A 17,719-nucleotide genomic window follows, 5' to 3' on the forward strand; every position below is an offset into this window, starting at 1 on the left:
GGTGGTGATTGAAACGGACGTCCAAGTGCCCCCTCTGTGGGGTTGAGGCAGGCAGGGCTCCCTCGGGTCCCATGTGTTGGGGGTCAAGGGAAAGGGAGGGTCTTGCCTTCTCCTTCTGCTCAAGGGCCCCATGGACAATAGGGGGGCCCTGGGGGACACAGAAGGCTGGACTCCAGGGGCTTTTGGCTCTTCTTAGGTTCTTATGTGCTTATACAAATCCAATCAATCAATCAATCAATCAATCAATCAATCAATTCTCCCAACAGAGCTCCTCTCAATGTATTTGTAGAGCTCCGGGTCCTTGGAGAGAGGCGGCATAAAAGTCCAATAAATAAAGAAATAAAGAAATTTGCTCTCAGACTAGGCGCAAATTGTGTGTGTGATTGTTGCTTGATTGGTTTTTTCAACAAAATTGGGGTTTTTTAGATTAGGTTATTCTGTTCAACTAACTGGATTTAGCCAATTAATTAATTGGAATTCATCGTATTTCATTGTTTCTTTCACATGTTGTAAGCTGATTCCTCAGGGAGGGGCAGCATATAAATTCAATTATTAAAAATAAAAACAATAAACACCTCCCCATCGTCCTTGTCTGACTATGCGACCAATCTTGCTTTGTGGCTAAGAGCGCAGTCTTTAATTTATACACCCAGCAGCAACACACACTGCACACTCACCTGGTGGTAACGTCCCAAGATCCCCAGGCACAATCAATCCTCGTGCCGTTGTAACTCTGAACGGTCACTAAGCAGACCGCTGTAAGTGAAGAGCCCCCTGCAGAGCCTTGTTTGCTAGCGTGCTACAAAGAGTCCTAAGTGCTTCTCAACCTTTCTAATGCCATTAATACAGTTCCTCCCGTCGTGGTGACCCCCAACCAAAAGCCGAGCACTGATTCTCCTAACACAGCTTGGAACCGATTGGCAGGAATATCAGGGGACACTCCCACTGTAAACACCCGATTGTAAAAATATGTTCCAATAGAAGCTTTAGTCCCTAACACCAGGGGAAATTTGTTCCCCCCCACCCATGGCCTTAGGCGACCCCTGTGAGACGGTCCAAAGGGGTCCCGACCCCCCAGGTGGAAAACCACTACTGGGTATGTTCCAAAATTTTAGGTAGAACCCCGATCTTTCCATTTTGGGATGTGAAATCGCCTCCTCCAGGTTTTTGGTTGTTGTGTCTAGCCTACTACTGGTCCCATCGAGTCCTTTTTTCTGTTTCTCTTGTGAAACAGTTGTTTGACCCCGAAAGGCAATAAAATCAACAATGCAATAAAAATAAAATTATTTTTTTTTGAAAACCATACATACTTGCAGTCATACGTAATTCCAGGCGTGCCGGAAAAGCCAGGACTTAACAGCTTTCCAGAAGACCGGGAGGGAGGAGATAGTTTAGATCTCTGGGGGCCATTGGTTCCAAAGGGTCGGAGCCACCACAGAGAAGGCCCTTCCCAATGGCCCCACCAGCCGTAATTGCTTGGTGGATTGGACCTGGAGAAGGCTGAGTGTGGGCCCTTTCTGGTCACAATGAGGTAGGAGGTCCCATAAATAGTCTGGTCCTAAGCCATGTAGGGGCTATAAAGGTGATGACCAATACCTTGAATTGCATTTTGAGACTGACTGGCAACCAATGCAGCTCACGTAAAGAGTTGGAGCAATATGGGCCCAGGCACCTTGGTGCACCCATCATTCCATGCAGTTCTGCATTTTGCACCAGCTGAAGTCTCCGAACGCTCTCCAAGGGTAGCCCCATGTAGAGCGCATTGCAGTAGTCAAGGTGAGAGATGGTGAGGGCGTGAGTGACTGTGCGGACTGTAGGCAGGCTGGTAATATTAAGAACGCAGCCACGCGAGCCGTCATGGGTGGGCCTAGGCACAGCCACGTCACTCCAATGCTCAGCGAGCTACACCGGCTTCCGGTCAACCTCCGAACACAATTCAAGGCGTTTGGTTGTCACCTATAAATCCCCACCTGGCTTAGAGCCACATTACTTATGGGACCCTCTTCTGCCTCACACACCCCAAAGGCCAATCAGATCCTGGGTCCCATCAGCCAAACAATGCCAACTGGCAGGACCACAGGGTAGGACCTTCTCGGTGGTGGCTCTGGCATGTTGGAACCAGCTTCCCCTGGAGATTCGCACCACTTCCACTCTCCTGGCCTTAAAAGACCCTAAAGTCACGACTTTGCCAGTAGGCCTGGGAAGACCCGGGAGCACCGACCCTCTTCTCCAGTCTGACCGTTGCATGATTGTGAGATGGATGTGTGTTGTGATGGGTTTTAACCTTCGTATAGTATTTTATTGTTGTTCTCCCTCCGTGAGTCTGTGGGGAGATGGACGGCATGGAAACGTAATCAAATCAAATCAGATGTTTGATAACCATCTGCCTGAAGAGGTGTGGGGTTTCCTTTGGAGTTGGAAGGGACCTTGGAGGTCTTCTAGTCCAACCCCCTGCTTAGGCAGGAGACCCTACACCACTTCAGACAGATGGTGATCCAACATGTACTTAGAAACTTCCAGTGTTGAAGCATTCACAACTTCTGGTGGCAGGCTGTTCCATTGGTTAACTGTTATTTCAGGAAATTCCTCCTTAGTTTCTAAGTTGCTTCTCTCCTTGTTTAGTTTCCACCCATTGCTTCTTGTTCTGCCCTCAGGTGTTTTGGAGAATAGCCTGACTCCCTCTTCTTTGGGGCCACCCCTGAGATACTGGAAGGCTGCTATCCTGTCTCCCCTGGTTCTTCTTTTCCATCAAACTAGCCATAAACCCAGTTCCTGCAACTGTTCTTCATATGTTTTAGCCTCCAGTCCCCTAATCATAGTTCCCTCTAAGCTGAGCAGTGAGCAATCGCTCACTTAAAAATCATCATCAACTCAGAGTTTTCCAAACCTGCCCAGAAGCTGAGAGGGAAATTTTATTATTATTTCTGTGCCGCCCAGTCCCAAAGGGACTGCCGCTCAGACACTATACTTTTCCGCCCACCCCCAAAAAAATTTAGAGAGAACACTGCGGCCCTAATCCAGTGTTTCCCACCTTGAAGATACCTGGACTTCAACTCCCAGAAGTCCCCAGACAGCGCTGGCTGTGGAATTCTGGGAGTTGAAGTCAGATATCTTCAAGTTGCCAAGGTTGGGAAACACTGCCCTAGTCCTCTTTGTTGCTCTTCTCTGAACTCTTTCCAGAGTCTCAAAGTCCTTTTTGCATCGTGGTGGACAAAACTGAATGCAAATATTCCAAGTGTGGCCTCACCAAGGCCTCATAAAGTGGCCTTAACCCTTCGCGCGATCTTGATTCTCTCCCTCTGTTGATGCAGCCGAGAACTGTGGTGGCCTTTTTGGCAGCTGCTCCACACGGCTGGATCCCATTGAAATGGCTGTTCCCACCTGGACTCCAAGGTCCCTCTCGCAGTAGCTACTCTTGACCAATGTGGAAAGCAAAAGACCTCCAAGGTCCCTCCCAACTCTGGCATCATTATCGTTATCCAATCAAAGAGGCCACAAACCTGCCCTTGAAGCTGCTGCATGGGGGGGTGGGGGGCTCTGAGACCTTAGAGGGGGGAAGCAGGAGATGCTGGTGAAGTTGCAAAAAACAGAAATGGCCGTTTGCCGGAAGGCTGAAGCCAATCCAGGCAGCCTGGACCAATGGCCACAACAGGGCGGCCGGAGTCCGGATTTCAGGCAGGTGGGAGATTGTCCAAAGGATGCAGCAGAGGAGGAGGGCAGGAAAACATGGGGGGAGGCCCATTTGGGTCCCCACCCCCACCCCCAGAAGGAGCCTCCCCCTCCCCCACCTCAGGGGTGCTGCCTTGGGGTCCTTCAGAGTTTGGTCCAGATCCAAAACGGCCCCTTGCGGGAACCGTCTCCTCCCTCTTCTCTGTGCAAACACAACCAAACCTTCCGGTCCTCAAACCATTACACTGGAGGGTCACCAGCTGCCCCCCACTCACCCCATCCCTTGTGATGCCCTTTTGCAGGGGTCTTTGGGGGCAATTCGAGCTCAGAGCCTCAGAAGAGAAAAAATGCAGGAGGCTGCGGGGGGTGGGTGGGGGTGGAGGGGGGTCTGCAAGCAGGAGCCCCAATTCTCAGGGGCCACGTGGGGTCAAGTGGGAGGGCAGAGCCCCGCAGCCAGAGGGGCCCTTGGGTACCTGAGCCGGCCTGTTGGATGGGGCAGATTTCCCCAGCCTTTGCCCCCCCCTCCCACCCCAAGCGCCCCTACCTCGTTGGTGTTCCACCGCAGCCGCTCCCTGGGCAGGGCCGGGCACTTGGGCACACACTCCACCAGCTTCTTGGGCAGGAAGACCTTCAGGTGGTGGCTGTTCTCTGCGGGGGGGGGGGGCACAGTCAGCAGAGTCCCCATGGGGTTGGGGGGGGGGGGCAGACGCCCACCTGTGCAAGGATCGCTGGGTCCCCGCCCCTCCTCTCCCCCTTTCCTCTCCCCCTCCCCGTCTTCTCCCCCTCCCCATCCCTCCCATCACATCTCCCCTCCCCTCCCCCTCCGGGCGGCTTGCTCCTGGCCCCTCCTCCGTGGGAAAAGAGCACCCTCCCCCCGCCGGCCGAGCCCTCCCCCTCCCTCCTCACCGGAGACCTCCGTGGCCGCCTTGTTCATCTTGGGGCCGGGCGGGGCGCTCAGAGGACTCCGCCGGGCAGCCTCCACGCCGAGCAGCCTGCGGGGGAGGGCAGCGGCAGGGCGTCAGCGGCGGCCCCTCCTCGGGCACCGGCGGCCCCGCTCCCTCCCCCCTCCCTCCGCCCCGCCCGGTGCCAGCCTCGCCCTCCCGCCCGGGTGGCACCTGCCGAAGCGCCCGCAGCTCCGCCACCGGCCGCCATTCCCCGCGCCCCGCGCCGGCTGCTGCTTGGGCCCTTCCTGCCTCCGCCTCCGCCGCTGCGCTCCGCCCGCCGGTGACAGCGCGGCCCCCGAGCTCCCTCTCCCTCTCCGGTGGCATCTGGCCCTTTAAGACGGGGGAGGGGGGGGCGAGAGGCGGGGCGAGGAGCCCAGGAAGAGGCTTTGCTGGCCACCGGTGGGGACTTCAACTCCCAGAATTCCCCCGGCAGCAGAGGGCGCTGGCCGTCCCTCTTAAAGGGGCCGAGTTCCAAACACCGCCACCCGGATGCCAGGGATGGGAAGCATGGGACAAGGATGCAGCAAGTGCCAGTCTGAGGAAGGAATCAGGAACATGGGCTTGGGAGTGGGGGAGACGGGGGGGGGCTGTTCCTACTCGTTTTTTTCTCACCACTCTTGTCCCCCATCTCCTGGCTTCCCCATTGCTCCTTCCACCCCCCCCACCCCCCGACATTCGCCGAGTGTTTCTGGCCTCCTGCTCCTCCTGCCCTTTCATGCGCCCTGAGTGCAGCCACGAAGGTTAACAGAGCTTGGAAGGGGCCTCGCGGGTCACCTAGTCCACCCCGCTGCCTTCAGGCCTATCTAATCTTGGCCACTGTGGATCAAGCACCAGGACTGCTCGCCTGGGGGCATTCTGGGAGTTCAAAGTCCCTGCCTTGCCAGGAAGCCGGACACTGTCCTTTATCGTATTTATGACATTTATAGTTTGATTATAAATTAATTGCAGGCGCCCCCCCCCCCCAATTAACGTTCAAAGTAAGTGAAAAACCACACCAACCATCAGAATTAAGTTCCAAAAATATATTTGATGAACAGGATAACAACTGAACACAACAAAAGCATTGTTGACATTCCGAGCCATTTAAATCTGTTTTGTGCGGGGGGGGGGGGGTTGTCCCACCTATGGTCAAATATGGAATTGGGACTCGCGGTGGTTCCTTTGGGCTGAGCTGGGGAGGGGGCTGTTTTCTTCCTCTGAAAACTCACTTCAATTGTGCCTTAAAAAAACACAGAAAAATTTTAAAACTGCCCTTGCAAGCCAAGCGAGGCGAAGAGGCTGCCCGTCTGCCCCTGCCCCCTTTCTGCCCTCAATGTCTCTCTTGAGGCGGTTTGGTCAAGACTGGATGGCCAGGGAAACAGGCGCAAAGTCTCTCCCCCCCCCCTTTAGTGAGGAAAAATAAAAGTGCTGAACCGTTGTTTTTTCCCTAAAATCACCCCAAAAATCCAACTTGGAAAAGCCAACAAAGAAGGACGGAGTGGGCTCGTGGTGGTCAGTCCTTCAGCCAGGCCAGGAAGCCTTCCGCACCCCTCCCTTCTCGCCTGGCTCACGTGTGTGTGTGTGTGTGTGTAGAGAAACCCTTTTATCAGACTCCCAATAACTAATTTTCCCGTAAACTGAGGATCAGGGCAGCGCACAAATCTAGTAAATAAAATAAAATATGAAACCTAAGTGGATCGGGCGGCATAGAAGCTGAATAAATTACATTCAATTAAATAAACAGAGAGGCAAGAATTCAGCCACCAAGGCTTGGAAGCCACTTTCTGAGAACTGGTCCTCGCCTCCCCCGTCTGAGGGAATATTGGGGGGGGGCTTTCGATCCTTTGCTCTAAGCCAGGCCCTGGAAGGACCCCCCAGGGCAGAGGAGGGGGGTCTAAGGGGGGGGTGTTGGGGGTGCCACTGCCTTGGTGAGGCTGCAAAAGGCTGCTCTCTCTTTGGAGCCCCTGGAGGAGCTTACTCCTAGGTTACACGCAGGTGGAGGAGGAGGACAGCCAAGGGGGAGAGAGAGAGGGAGCCAGGATTACTATGGAAACCCTCTTCAGTGTGTGTGTGTGTGTGTGTGTGTGTGTGTGTGTGTTCACTCGCTCGCTCATCTCAGCCCACGGAGGGAGGTTTATTGGCAGCACAGAGGAGGGGGGGAGATGCCAGTCATGGGGGGGGGGCACTTGCAGACTTGCAAAAGGGGAGAAAGAGAGAGACACACACTCACCATCACAACTCAAGCCCCTCCCCCATTCCCCGGAGGGACCCCCGTGGGGCCCAGGCTGACCCACAACGCCTATTCCTCGGGTCGCAGCAGAGGGCTTCCTCCATGGGGAGAGCGGTGGTGGTGGTGGTGGGCCGCCAGGGCGTAGAAGGCCGGGGGGCTTCCTTGGGTGAAGCTCAGGTTGGGGTCCCACTGCGGGGGGAGCTGCAGAAGGCAAGGTGGGAGTCAGGGGGGTGGGAGTGGGGGGAGACCCCAGCGTTAGCAATAGCATGTGGACTTTATATACCGCTTCATGGGGCCTTTCCAGCCCCCTCCAAGTGGTTCACAGGCTCAGCCTCTTTCCCCCCAACCCTCGGGGTCTCCACATTTGATCTCCCCCCCCCTCGCAAGGAGGGCAGGCTGAGTCCACCTGGAGCCGGTGGGGAGACTTGAACTGCCGGACTGAGCCCACTGTGCCACTGGGGCTCGAAATCAAAGCCCCTTCCCCTGGCAGGGACAGGCAGGCAGCGGAATTAGGGGGAGGGTCCCATGGAGAGATTGGGGGGGGCAACGGAGCATTTCAGCTTCAAGCAGGTGGACTTCAGGGCCCAGAATCCTTTGCTTTGCCAGCTGGGGATTTCTTTTGGGGGGGGGGTTTTCAAAGCCCACAAAGCTGCCAGGTCTGAGGAACATCACTTCGCCAGCCGCCCACCCACCACCACGTGCCGGATCCCTCACCGGGGGCGGCGTTGCTAAGCAACAGTGGCCTCCCCCCCCCCCCACGCTTACTTCGCACTCCGTCAGGCCGCTCGCCGCCCCCGCCTGCCAACTGCTCACCTGGTCAGCGTCACGGGGGGCTCTGCGCAGGAAGGGCCGGGCGAAGGGCTCTGGCGTCCAGGCGGGACTCAGCAGGAAGGCGGGCACAGGGCCCCCCACCGCCCCGACACTTTGGGGGCAGAGCTGGGGCAGAGGGGGCCTCTCCTGTGCTGCTTTCTGCCTGTGAAACAAAGGCGGGCGCTGGTTGGGGGTCTCCGAGAGAGGGGGGGCATTTTGCAGAGGCAAGGCCGTGGCCAGCGGAGCACCCGGAGGGGATCTGGACGGTGGACCAGGGCCTTGGCCTCTTTTGGGGTCAGGAGGGGCCGGAACTGTTGCCCCTCGCGAGCCTTCACTCCGACTCTGCTGGCTGCCTTCCATGAAGCCCTGAAGCGGGGGCGGGGGTGGCAGAGGACCCCCTGTGCCATATGTCAAATGCCCTGAAGGTGGTGGTGGGGGCGAGGGAGGCGACTGACCCCTGGGTAGAGTCCGAGGGGAAGGAAGGGAAAGGTGGGAGGGGGCCGTTTCCTTACTTGTCGATGTTGCTTTGCCGTCTCTTCACCTCCTCCAGGTGATACAAGACGGAGAGGCCTGGGAGGCGTCCGCGGAGGCCCCTCTGCTTTGGACCCTTCCTCTTCTTTTGACACAGTTCCTTGGGGGATGGGAGGCTCCGCGGGGTGGGGGCTGCCTCCCACGGCCAAGGCCCCCCCTCGTCTCCTGGAGGCCGCTGGGCTGCCCAGCCAGGGGCCTAAAGAGCAGGGAGGCCAAGATGGGGTCAGCAAGGGGTGTCCAACCAACCCACCGGGGTTAAAGCTACCAAGGTTGGAGACGCCTGCCGTAGGAGCACTGGGCGCTTCGGGGACCTAGCAATAATGTCCAGGGAGAAGGTCGGACCCCTTGCTTATCAGATGGACTCAAACAAATGAAACGGAAGTTCAACGCAATCCCACACCTAGGTAAGAGAAACCAAAGACAGACACACAAACTGGGTGAAAAACCACACTCCACAGTAGCAACAACTGCGAGAGGGGTCTCAGAGCCTTGGTGGACAACCAACTCAATAAGAGCCAGCAGTGGGCAGCAGGGGCCAAAAAGGCCAATATGATCCTGAGTTGCATTAACAGAGGGATACAATCTGGGACTAGGGAGGTACCAAGACCACCCTGTAAAGCCTTAGTTGGACCACAACTAGAGTTCGGCCTCTGGTTTTGATACTCTAAAAAAAAGGGCAGGAGAGAGCAGCCAGGATGATAAAGAGGACTAGAAACTAGAACATACGAAGAAGAGTGGTTGCAGGAACCAGGCCTGGATGGTCTCGCAAAGACAATGATAGCAGACTTCCAATATTTGGGGGGGGCTGCCCCAGAGAGGAGGGGGGCGGGCCAGGCTGTTTCCCAAGGCACCAGAAAGAACAGCGGGCGGAAGCTGACCAAGGAGAGATCCAACCTGGAAATAAGGAGGAACTTTCTGAGGGTCAGAGTGATCGACCGGTGGAAGAGAAGGTTGTGGGAGCTCCAACACTCGGGACTTCCAAGGGGAGACTGGACGGCCACTTGTCCGAAATGCTGCGGGGCCTCCTGCTCGAGTGGGGGGTTGGGCTAGATGACCAGCCAGGTCCCTTCCAACTCTGATAGAAGGATGGAGGGGTGGAGGGACACACAGACCAGATAGATATATAGACAGATAATCAATCAATCAATCAATCAATCAATCAATCAGAGAAGCGGGAGGAGATCCTTTGCTGCTGGAGACGGCTGGACAGGGACAGGAACAGAAGCACTGGAAGTGATTCCACGCGTAGTGGGAGCGAGGGTCACTTTCAAAGGGGAATTGTTTTCTCCCTCTATGAAAGAAGGAGGGGGAGGGCTGAGCGCTCCTCCTCCCCCCCCCCAGGGACTGAGATAAATCCCCACAAAACCAGGTCTCTTCCTCTTCCTCTTCCTCTGTGCCCTCCACACCTGTTCAGCTCAGCCACTGAGGACTGATATTTGGGGAGGGGCGTTAAGGGAAAGGGGGGGGCATGGAAACGGTCTCTTCTGAGGAAGCCACCACCCCCTTCCAAAGCTCAGCTCCTTCGAAGGGCCAGAGGAGACGAATGCCCACAAAACACTCACTGCTAAACCCATGGACCAGAAAGACTCTCTGAGGGAGACACAGAAATAAACACAGGTATACACGTCATTTACTCCACGAGCACTCGAGTGTGAAAGAAAGTCACACAGGATACTTAAAACGTGCTACCGACAGATGGCAGAAACCCAGAGTCAACAGGATGGTTGACATGTATGTTAAATATTTTCAATTCAAATATGAATACAGTGGGGCCTCTACCCAAGAACCTTTCTAGATCAAGAACCGGGTGCTCAAGATTGTTTTGCCTCTTCTTAAAAACCATTTTCTACTGAAGAAACCGAGCTGGGAAATAATTTCCCAGGAAATTTGAGAGCAGCACGAAGGCCCGGCCAGTTTCCTGCCATTCCCCCTTGAATCCCGGCTATCTGGTGCTTTCCGGGGCTGCCAGAGGAGCCTTTCGGTGGCGCTTAAGGAGGCTTTGGCTGCCCAGAGCGAACGGAGCGTTTCCCTTTCTCTGGGCGCTTGGAGAGGGAATGAACCACTTTGCTGTGGTGACTCCCTCGCGCTGCCTCCCATACACCCGGTGCGAGGTTGCCTCCCGGAGCGTCTGGGCACAGAAAGGCAAAAGAGGGCGCTTTGCCCCGACCGGATAAACTTGGCTTCAGCCAAACCGAGGAGTCACCACAGCAAGGAAAGGCGCCAGCTACAAAGCGAGCGAGCGAAAGGAGAGGGCAGCCCTTCAGCATGGGAAGGAAGAGGAAGCAGGGAGCAGCAGCAGCCGCCTTTCGGTCAAAGGAGCCGGAGGTTCCCCCCTCTCACCCGCCTGGGCTTCTCTCTCTGGCGCAGTGTAGGGGAGGCAGCCTCACACTGGGTGTATGGGAGGCGCGTGCTCCTCCTTGCCGCCTCAGAGTCCCTCTTTTTATTTTTAAAGCCTTGGCTTAAGTTTTGGCTTTTTTTGATTCCCCTCCCCTCCCCTTCTTCCTTCGGCAGCGACTCTCCTCCTCCTCCTCCTCCTCTTCCTCCTCCGCCTCCCACCCAAATTCCAAGCTTTTATTTCTTTCCTAATGGGTTTGCAAGCATTATTTACTTTTACATTGATTCCTGGGAGGAAAATTGTTTCTACTTACAAACTTTTCTTCTTAAAAATCTGGTCATGGAACAAATTAAGTTCTTAAGTAGGGGCACCACTGTATATAGATACGTCTATGTAAGGTTATAGATATTTATGTGTTTGTTGGTCTTCTTGTATGTTTGCATGTCATATGTATTTGTTTTTGTAGATTTTCATGGGTGTGTGTATGTAGATTGTTTGTATATTTTGAATGTCTTTGTGACTTTTCGGCAAAGTCACACTCCCCATCTTTAGGCTGAAGTTGTTGGCTTCGTGCTCAGAGCAGGAGGAAAACCAAGGGTGGTGGCGTAAAAAAAGGCCTCGCCCAGGCCATGGAAACCTACCGGGGCGGGTGGGGCCTCCTCCTGGTATTCTCCCATCCAGAGGCAACTGAAAGGGAAACAAACAGGGGGGGGGGAGTCTCGTTTGCCTTTCGCTCCAGGATTCCTTACTTATTAAATTTAGGAGGAATAACCCACCCCTAGTCCGCAAGGCCTGTTAGATTAGATTAAAAACAAATCTAATTAATAATAATCAGCTGTAGGAACTCAGCTAGGCCTGGTGCTAATCTTTAAATTTGGAGTTACTGGCTGGAATGATAAGTCAAAATTCGGACCTAGTGCTTGCAAGGAGGATGACCACGGCTTCCTCTCTTCTTAAGTCTCATCAGCAAGTGACTTTTGCAGAAACGCGGAGAAAAATCTTCCTTTTGCAGACAAAAAGGAGCCATAGCTTCACATCCCTTAAAGATGTAGTTATAGGTAGTCCTCAACTTATGGCCACAGTGGAGCTCAACATTTCTGTTGCTCAGCAAAAGAGCTGCGAAGTGAGTTTGGCCTCATTTTACAGCCTTTCCTGCCACAGTTCTTAAGTGAGTAGCTGCAGCTGTTAGAGGAATCTGGCTTCCCCGTGGGTCACACGAGTTGGTTGCCGTCTGAATTTTGAGCACGCGTGGTCGTAAGTGTGAAAATGGTCACTAAGTGAGAGGTCATTGCCAGGATCAGGGCCCGACCTGACATAAGGTTCCAAATTGCAGAGAGAAGAATTGTAATCAAGGCAATGACCTTAATAATGTAAAACTACCCAGTCAGGGTGAATCTGCAGATTGTAATGTCAAATGTATAGGCCACGGTTCACCTTTGCACAGGTGTGGCTTGGCTCGTGGCTCAGAGATGTTGCGTGGCTTATTGTGGCTTGTGGTGGGCTGAAGACGTGTGGCTGAATATTGTAACTGAGGGTAGTAGATACAGATATGTGAGTATTTTGTATAGTAACTTCTAGAGAGAGATGGCTACAGTGTAAATAGTTAGTGTAGGTTTGCTACCAAAGAAGTAAATATTTCCCTAAGAAACTCTTGCAGTACAATTCAGTCTTCCATTATCTCCCAAGATAAGAGGTTCCTGATATCCTGGCCTGAGGCAGGCTGGCCAGCTGCTTTGGCCATCTGGGCGGGCTAGCAACACGCTACCCCAGCGGTCGAGGACCCCCGTTTCAGGCAGAGGAATCTGTACCACCGCCCGCCAAGATCGCGAAACGTACCTCGGCTGCTGAACAAGTCTGTCCCAAAAGTCCGGCACGCCATGGGCATCGCTGGAGGGGTCAACTTCAGCCTGGTCTCTGCTGACCATCTTGGACTGCCTTGGACACAGGAGGGTGCAAAACCTTTAGCTTTCAGCCAATTATTTTGCAAGAAAATGCATGGACACAGAATCCGGGGTGCTATTAACACCCCCCCCCCCCCCGTTGCTCAGGCGTGGAAAAGGGGAGGGAGCATGGAAGCATTTAAGGTCCCTGGATCCTGCTGCCATCCTGTCAGCTCCCCCAGGCCGCCCCCTCCTCTTCCTCTCCAGACAATTCCAGGAGAGGCATCAAAGGGCCTAATAAAATTCACATTTCCTGGAAACCAACTGCTTTTACTACAGTCGACTCCCAGGAAATATTCCAGGAATGCAGTTGACGCCCAGGAAATTTTGCTACATAAAATCGTCTACCACAATGTCCTTACGGTCAATGAGTACTTCACCTTCAACCGCAACAATACACGAGTGCATAATAGATTCAAACCAAGTGTAAACCGCTTGAACGTTGACTGCAGAAAATACGAGATTCAGGAACAGAGTGATCAATGCCTCATTTATCTGTATTTATTCGGCTTATGTTTATACCAATACCTGCTACCTAGTATATGTTTGTAATTAATAAATAAATAAAGGAAAAGCTCATTTTTTATCAATGTATACAACAGTAAAATAATATTGGAGAAAGATTAAAATAAGCTTATCAGAAGCTACACAATGATACTGTACAGTGAGCCTGAGAAACGCAATCATTTGAAAGGACGAGTGATCAACCAAAGGCAGGAATTCAGCTATAATCAGTTACGACTTCTAGCCGAATTTCTCTTGGGTCGAGTGGTAACGACTCAACAGCCACGGAGGATTTTTGTCTTTGCCGAGGGCCCACTAAGCAGCGCGAGGGAGGAAGAGGTCATATCACAGCTGAGGTTTCAAACAGTGCAAAAGTCTAATAATAATAATAACAACAATAATAATAATAATAATAATAATAATAATAATAATCGGAATTGACACAATCTCCCTCTGTCAATTGCAAAAGGCCGCTTTACTGGGATGGGCAAACATAATTCGCCACTACATCACGCAGCCCTAGGTGCTTGGGAAGCGCCTGACTGGGGATGAAATACGAAATCCAGCATAGTGATCTCGTTTGCTGAGTTGTATTGACATAATAATAATTTATTACATTTGTATGCCGCCCTCTCCGAGGACTCAGAGTGGCTCACAACATAATGTGCAGAGTGGAATTTATCTCTGTGGAATGCATGCGAAGCCACACAGAAACGTAGCACTAGGTGGCAGCAGAGAGGAAAAAAACCCCTCCTCCCTGCTGCCATCTAAGGGCGGCCTGCAGTTCTGCTGTTCAGAAAGCAGAGCTCTAAATTTAAAGCTACAGAACATCATCAGCCTTGTGATTGATATTTGGTGACAATGACACTTGACAATTATAGCTGAAAACAAAACAAAGATTGAAGGAATAACTTGGCCTACAGATATGGCAAGAAATAAGAGATCCATTGAGATACTAGTTTGACTCTGTGTTGTATTAAATTTAGAGCTCTGCTTTGGAGAGGGGCAGCCTATAAATCCAATAAATTGATTGATCGATCGATAGACAAATTTACTTTTCAGGCGTAACTAATGCAGGTTATATAACAGATGCGTGAATGCCCATCCTTGTTTTTGTACAACCGATTTACAGGCAGCCCTCACTTAGAAATCATAACAAGGACCTACAACTTGGTCATTGAATGGCTGCTAAAGGGAGCCACAACAACTGCACTATGACCTTTCAGCTTTTCTCTGCTTTGCAGACTTGCGAAGGTCATACATGCAAGCCTTGGCCACCAAAATTAGTTTTTCATCATGCAGATGAATGTATAAGGCAATTGACTCCCCGCATAGCACTAAGTTTTTAAAGCCCACAACGAAGTAAAATGCAAATATTCCAACAGACTTCAGGTCAGTAGGGAAGACTTTGCAACGTATTTATGACTTGGAAAATGGACTTAATTTTCATCACCCATTAATCACCGTCTGTTCCCTGAATTCTTTGGCATTAACTTATTAATATTTATTGGCATGGTTGAATTCAATTCCTTTTTAATCATTTCAGAGCTCCAAAGAAACGGAAAAGAATTAGACAGCCGTGCAGTCAGCAGCCCCCACGTGATCTCTCTGGAGGCAGAAAATATTATCGAATTCATGGGACGAGCAGAAGCTCCTGGAGGGCTTGGTTTTACGTAACTCATGCTCCACGTGTCCCTCATTGACTTGACCCTTCCACCAACATCCGTGGCCCTTTGCCTCTTCTTCCAGAGTGGGCGATGCCGCAGACGGAAGCCAAACGCAACTGGTTTAATAAATATGTCACAAGGCCTAAAAAAAGGTCTGCAATGGCAGAGCTTAATCCAAAGCAAGAGGCGCCAACTGAGCTACCAAAGGAAGAGGAGGGGACTTTTGCAGACTGCGGCTAAGACCTGGGCCCATCCCGATCAGTTTTCCCTGATGCCTGCCGGTCACTCAGGCCACATGGGCTCGGTGGTGCACCCTATTCCACAAAGCAGTGTCAGAGATAGGTAGTCCTTGACTTACAAAGTTAGCCCAAAACTTTCCACTGCTAAGCGAAACAGTTGAGTGAATTTTTCCCCATTTTACGACTTTCTTGCCACAGTGAAGTGAATCCCCGCAGGAACAGAGGCTAAGTGATATCTGGCTTCCCAATTGATGGCTTGTCAGGCGATCGCAAAAAGCAATCACGCAACCCTGGGATACCACAACTGTCGTAAGTCCATGCCAGTTGCCAAGTGTCCACAGTGATCACGTGCTGGGGCCGCTAAGTGTGAGAACTGGTCATAAATCCCCTTTGTCAGTGCTGCTGCTGTAACTTTGAACGCTCACTAAAGGAATGGAGGTAAGTTATGGACTCCACCCGTACTAAAGTACAGCTTGCAATTTGCAAGCAAGAGCCACTGCAAAGCCTCCGCGCTTCATGTCTATGGAGATTCTCAGTCATCTGGGTCAGCGATGACAAACCTCTTTTGGTCTGTAGGGCACAAGGGTGCGTGTGCTAGCATACACGTACGTGCCCACACACATTCTCACCCGACACACACGTGTGCACCCCCTGCACACAATCCACATCGTCCCCGCACATGCGCACAGGCCTTGCTGAAGCCTGGGGCCGTGAAAAAACGGCCAAATGGGCAAATCGGAAGTTTGGAAAAATGGACTTCCACTTTCCCCGTTATGCTGTCTTTTGCACTCTGGAGCCTTCAGGGAAGCTTCCTGGAGCCCCCGAGTGCGAAAAAAGCAGAACAGGCAAAACGGAAGTCTGTTTGTTCGAACTTCCTGTCTGCCTGTTGGGCAGTTTTCCGCAATCCGGGGCTTCAGGGAACTTTTCCTGGAGCCTCCGGAGAGCGAAACGGCCTTCCCCAAGGCCAAAACCTAGCTGGCTAGCAGATGCCTGCGCACCGGAGCCGACATGGCGCAACGCCTTGCGTGCCCTGTGACACGCATGCCATAGGTTCGCCATCATGAATCTAGGTTGTCCCCAAGTTGCTTTTTGAAAGGGCAACTCGATTTTGCATGGTGACTCAGGTGACCCTGGAAGGCCACAGGTAAACCCCCAAGTGGCCTCAACAACCCTCAGAAATTGAGTGCTATTGACTGGACGATCTCAACAGATGCCCAACTTTCATGACTTCATCGCTTAATAATAATAATAACAATTGTCTGTGGAGATTCCCAAACCTCCAGGTGACCCGTTGAAGTCCCAAAAGGGGCTTTTTCAAAAGGCAGCAGAAATGTTTAAACTTTTTTTTTCTCTGAAAACGTTTTTCTCACCTAAAAAGCTTCTTCAATTTTGGGTGAGAAGCAAAAATGCTTTCAAGGGGGGGGGGGTTAAAACTCAGCTGGTTTTGTGAAAAAGCCCCTTTGGGACCCCGGAGCATGAAAATCGCCCATATTTTGCCCCCCCCCCCCCTTTGTTGACCTCTGAAACTTTTTGGGAAAGAATTTTTGTGAGGCAAGTTGGAGGGCTCAGCTTTCTTATTTTCCCCCCTAATCCCACCCCCAATTTTAAATTTTCTTTGGGACCCCCCCAGCATAACAATCTCTCATATTTCGCTTCCCCCCACACACCATCACTCTACTAAACAAACAATTCCCTCAACACTGTCAGGCTTTTTATTAAATCTGCTAGTTTTTCTCATCATTCCTATCACCCTTTTCCTCCCACTTAGGACTGTAACTTTTTTGCTTGTATCCTAAGATTTTCATTAATATTGATTGTTTCTTCATTGCTTATTTGGCCCTTATGACAACCATTAAGTGTTGTACCTCATGATTCTTGGCAAATGTCTTTTTCTTTTATGTCTATTGAGAGCATATGCACCAAGACAAATTCCTTGTGTGTCCAATCACACTTGGCCAATAAAATTCTATTCTAATCTATTCTTTGTTGACCTCTGAAACTTTTTGGGAAAGAATTTTTGTGAGGCGAGTTGGAGGGCTCAGCTTTCTTAATTCCCCCCCCCTAATTTTTCCAATTTTAAATTTTCTTTGGGACCCCCACTCCCCCAGCATGAAAATCTCCCGTATTTTGCTTCCCACCCACTTCGTTGACCTCTGAGATTTTGGGGGAAAGGAATTTTGTGAGGCGACCAAGGCCTCCAACTGCGGCCTACATGGGGCCTGCGCGCCCTTCCTTGGAGCCGGGCCCCTGAGGGGAGGGCACGTACTTCACGAAGGGCCCCAGCGTGGCCCCGCCGCCTTCCTCCGCTCGGGCCCCTCCGTCCATCTTCCCGGCCCACCCGAGGGGGAGCAGCTCGTGAGGGGGAGGCTCAAGGCGGGAGTAGGCCCGCACAAGGCCCCCGCGAGGCCTGGACCGGCCCTCGCCTCGCTTCGGCCCGGCCGGTAGGGAGCCCCCGGGGGCGCCTCAGTGGGAAAACCCAGGCCGAGACGGACGAGGACGACTCGGAGGATCCCTCAGCGGCGACCCTGACAGGGACTACCGGCCCCAGAAAGCTCTGCGCGGCCGCCGCGGGGCACCCTGGGAGTCGAGGCGTGCTAACAACGCCCAGCGGCGGCCGGCAGGGGCCGCTGCGAGGCTGCAGAGCGGACAAAAGGCAGCGGGGGAGCGGGGAGGGCGCCCCCTAGGGATGGAAGTGTGTGTGTGGGGGGGGGTCCGGCTGTGGGAGGGGCGGGAGGCTTGCACCGCTGTTGTTGGTGGGGGGGGATAGGAGGGACCCCCCCTCTGCTCCCCCCTCCCTCCCTCCCTCCGTCCTACCTGGCAGGGCCCTTAGCGCGGTGGCCCTTTAAGAGCGCGCGGCCCCTCCGCCCGGGG

The 17,719-nt window shown here is 52.8% G+C and overlaps 2 protein-coding genes across 5 annotated transcripts in view; both read right to left on the reverse strand.

Moving 5' to 3' along the window:
* CAMTA2 (calmodulin binding transcription activator 2) overlaps window positions 1-4,936 on the reverse strand; it is a 36,969-nt gene extending 32,033 nt beyond the window's left edge. Inside the window, 3 exon segments of the mRNA XM_070727315.1 lie at window positions 4,214-4,317; window positions 4,576-4,661; window positions 4,789-4,936. Coding sequence (XP_070583416.1) covers window positions 4,214-4,317; window positions 4,576-4,603 — 132 coding nt within the window. The 5' untranslated portion in view covers window positions 4,604-4,661; window positions 4,789-4,936.
* A 684-nt stretch (window positions 4,937-5,620) lies between these two features.
* INCA1 (inhibitor of CDK, cyclin A1 interacting protein 1) lies at window positions 5,621-17,692 on the reverse strand. 4 transcript variants are annotated; one of them, XR_011556824.1, is made up of 7 exons: window positions 17,115-17,377; window positions 12,335-12,433; window positions 11,140-11,185; window positions 8,145-8,359; window positions 7,588-7,795; window positions 6,823-7,023; window positions 5,621-5,832 (listed from the first exon to the last, which is right to left on the reverse strand). XR_011556824.1 is itself a non-coding variant. In XM_070727314.1 (6 exons), the coding sequence occupies exons 2-6, from the start codon at window positions 12,421-12,423 to the stop codon at window positions 6,892-6,894; spliced, it is 690 nt and encodes a 229-aa protein (XP_070583415.1). In that variant the 5' UTR covers window positions 12,424-12,429; window positions 17,663-17,692; the 3' UTR covers window positions 5,621-6,891. The 4 variants fall into 4 exon arrangements, 3 of the variants coding, with proteins under 3 accessions (XP_070583415.1, XP_070583414.1, XP_070583413.1); XM_070727314.1 differs by lacking the exon at window positions 17,115-17,377 and adding an exon at window positions 17,663-17,692 and having other exon boundaries at window positions 5,621-7,023; window positions 12,335-12,429; XM_070727313.1 differs by having other exon boundaries at window positions 5,621-7,023; window positions 7,636-7,795.
* Between the last annotated feature and the right edge of the window lie 27 nt (window positions 17,693-17,719).

The sequence above is a fragment of the Erythrolamprus reginae genome, chromosome Z (genome assembly GCF_031021105.1).
Source record: "Erythrolamprus reginae isolate rEryReg1 chromosome Z, rEryReg1.hap1, whole genome shotgun sequence".
Classification (NCBI taxonomy): domain Eukaryota; kingdom Metazoa; phylum Chordata; class Lepidosauria; order Squamata; family Dipsadidae; genus Erythrolamprus; species Erythrolamprus reginae.

Bases quoted from the DNA above. Each gene is read 5' to 3' on its own strand.
- INCA1 (XM_070727312.1), bottom strand. From the start codon at position 17,173: ATGGACGGAGGGGCCCGAGCGGAGGAAGGCGGCGGGGCCACGCTGGGG. The intron at 7,796-8,144 runs GTAAGGAAACGG...TTTGTTTCACAG, and splicing joins CGGCAAAGCAACATCGACAA to GCAGAAAGCAGCACAGGAGA. The intron at 7,024-7,587 runs GTAAGCGTGGGG...TGCCTTCTGCAG, and splicing joins GCGGCCTGACGGAGTGCGAA to CTCCCCCCGCAGTGGGACCC.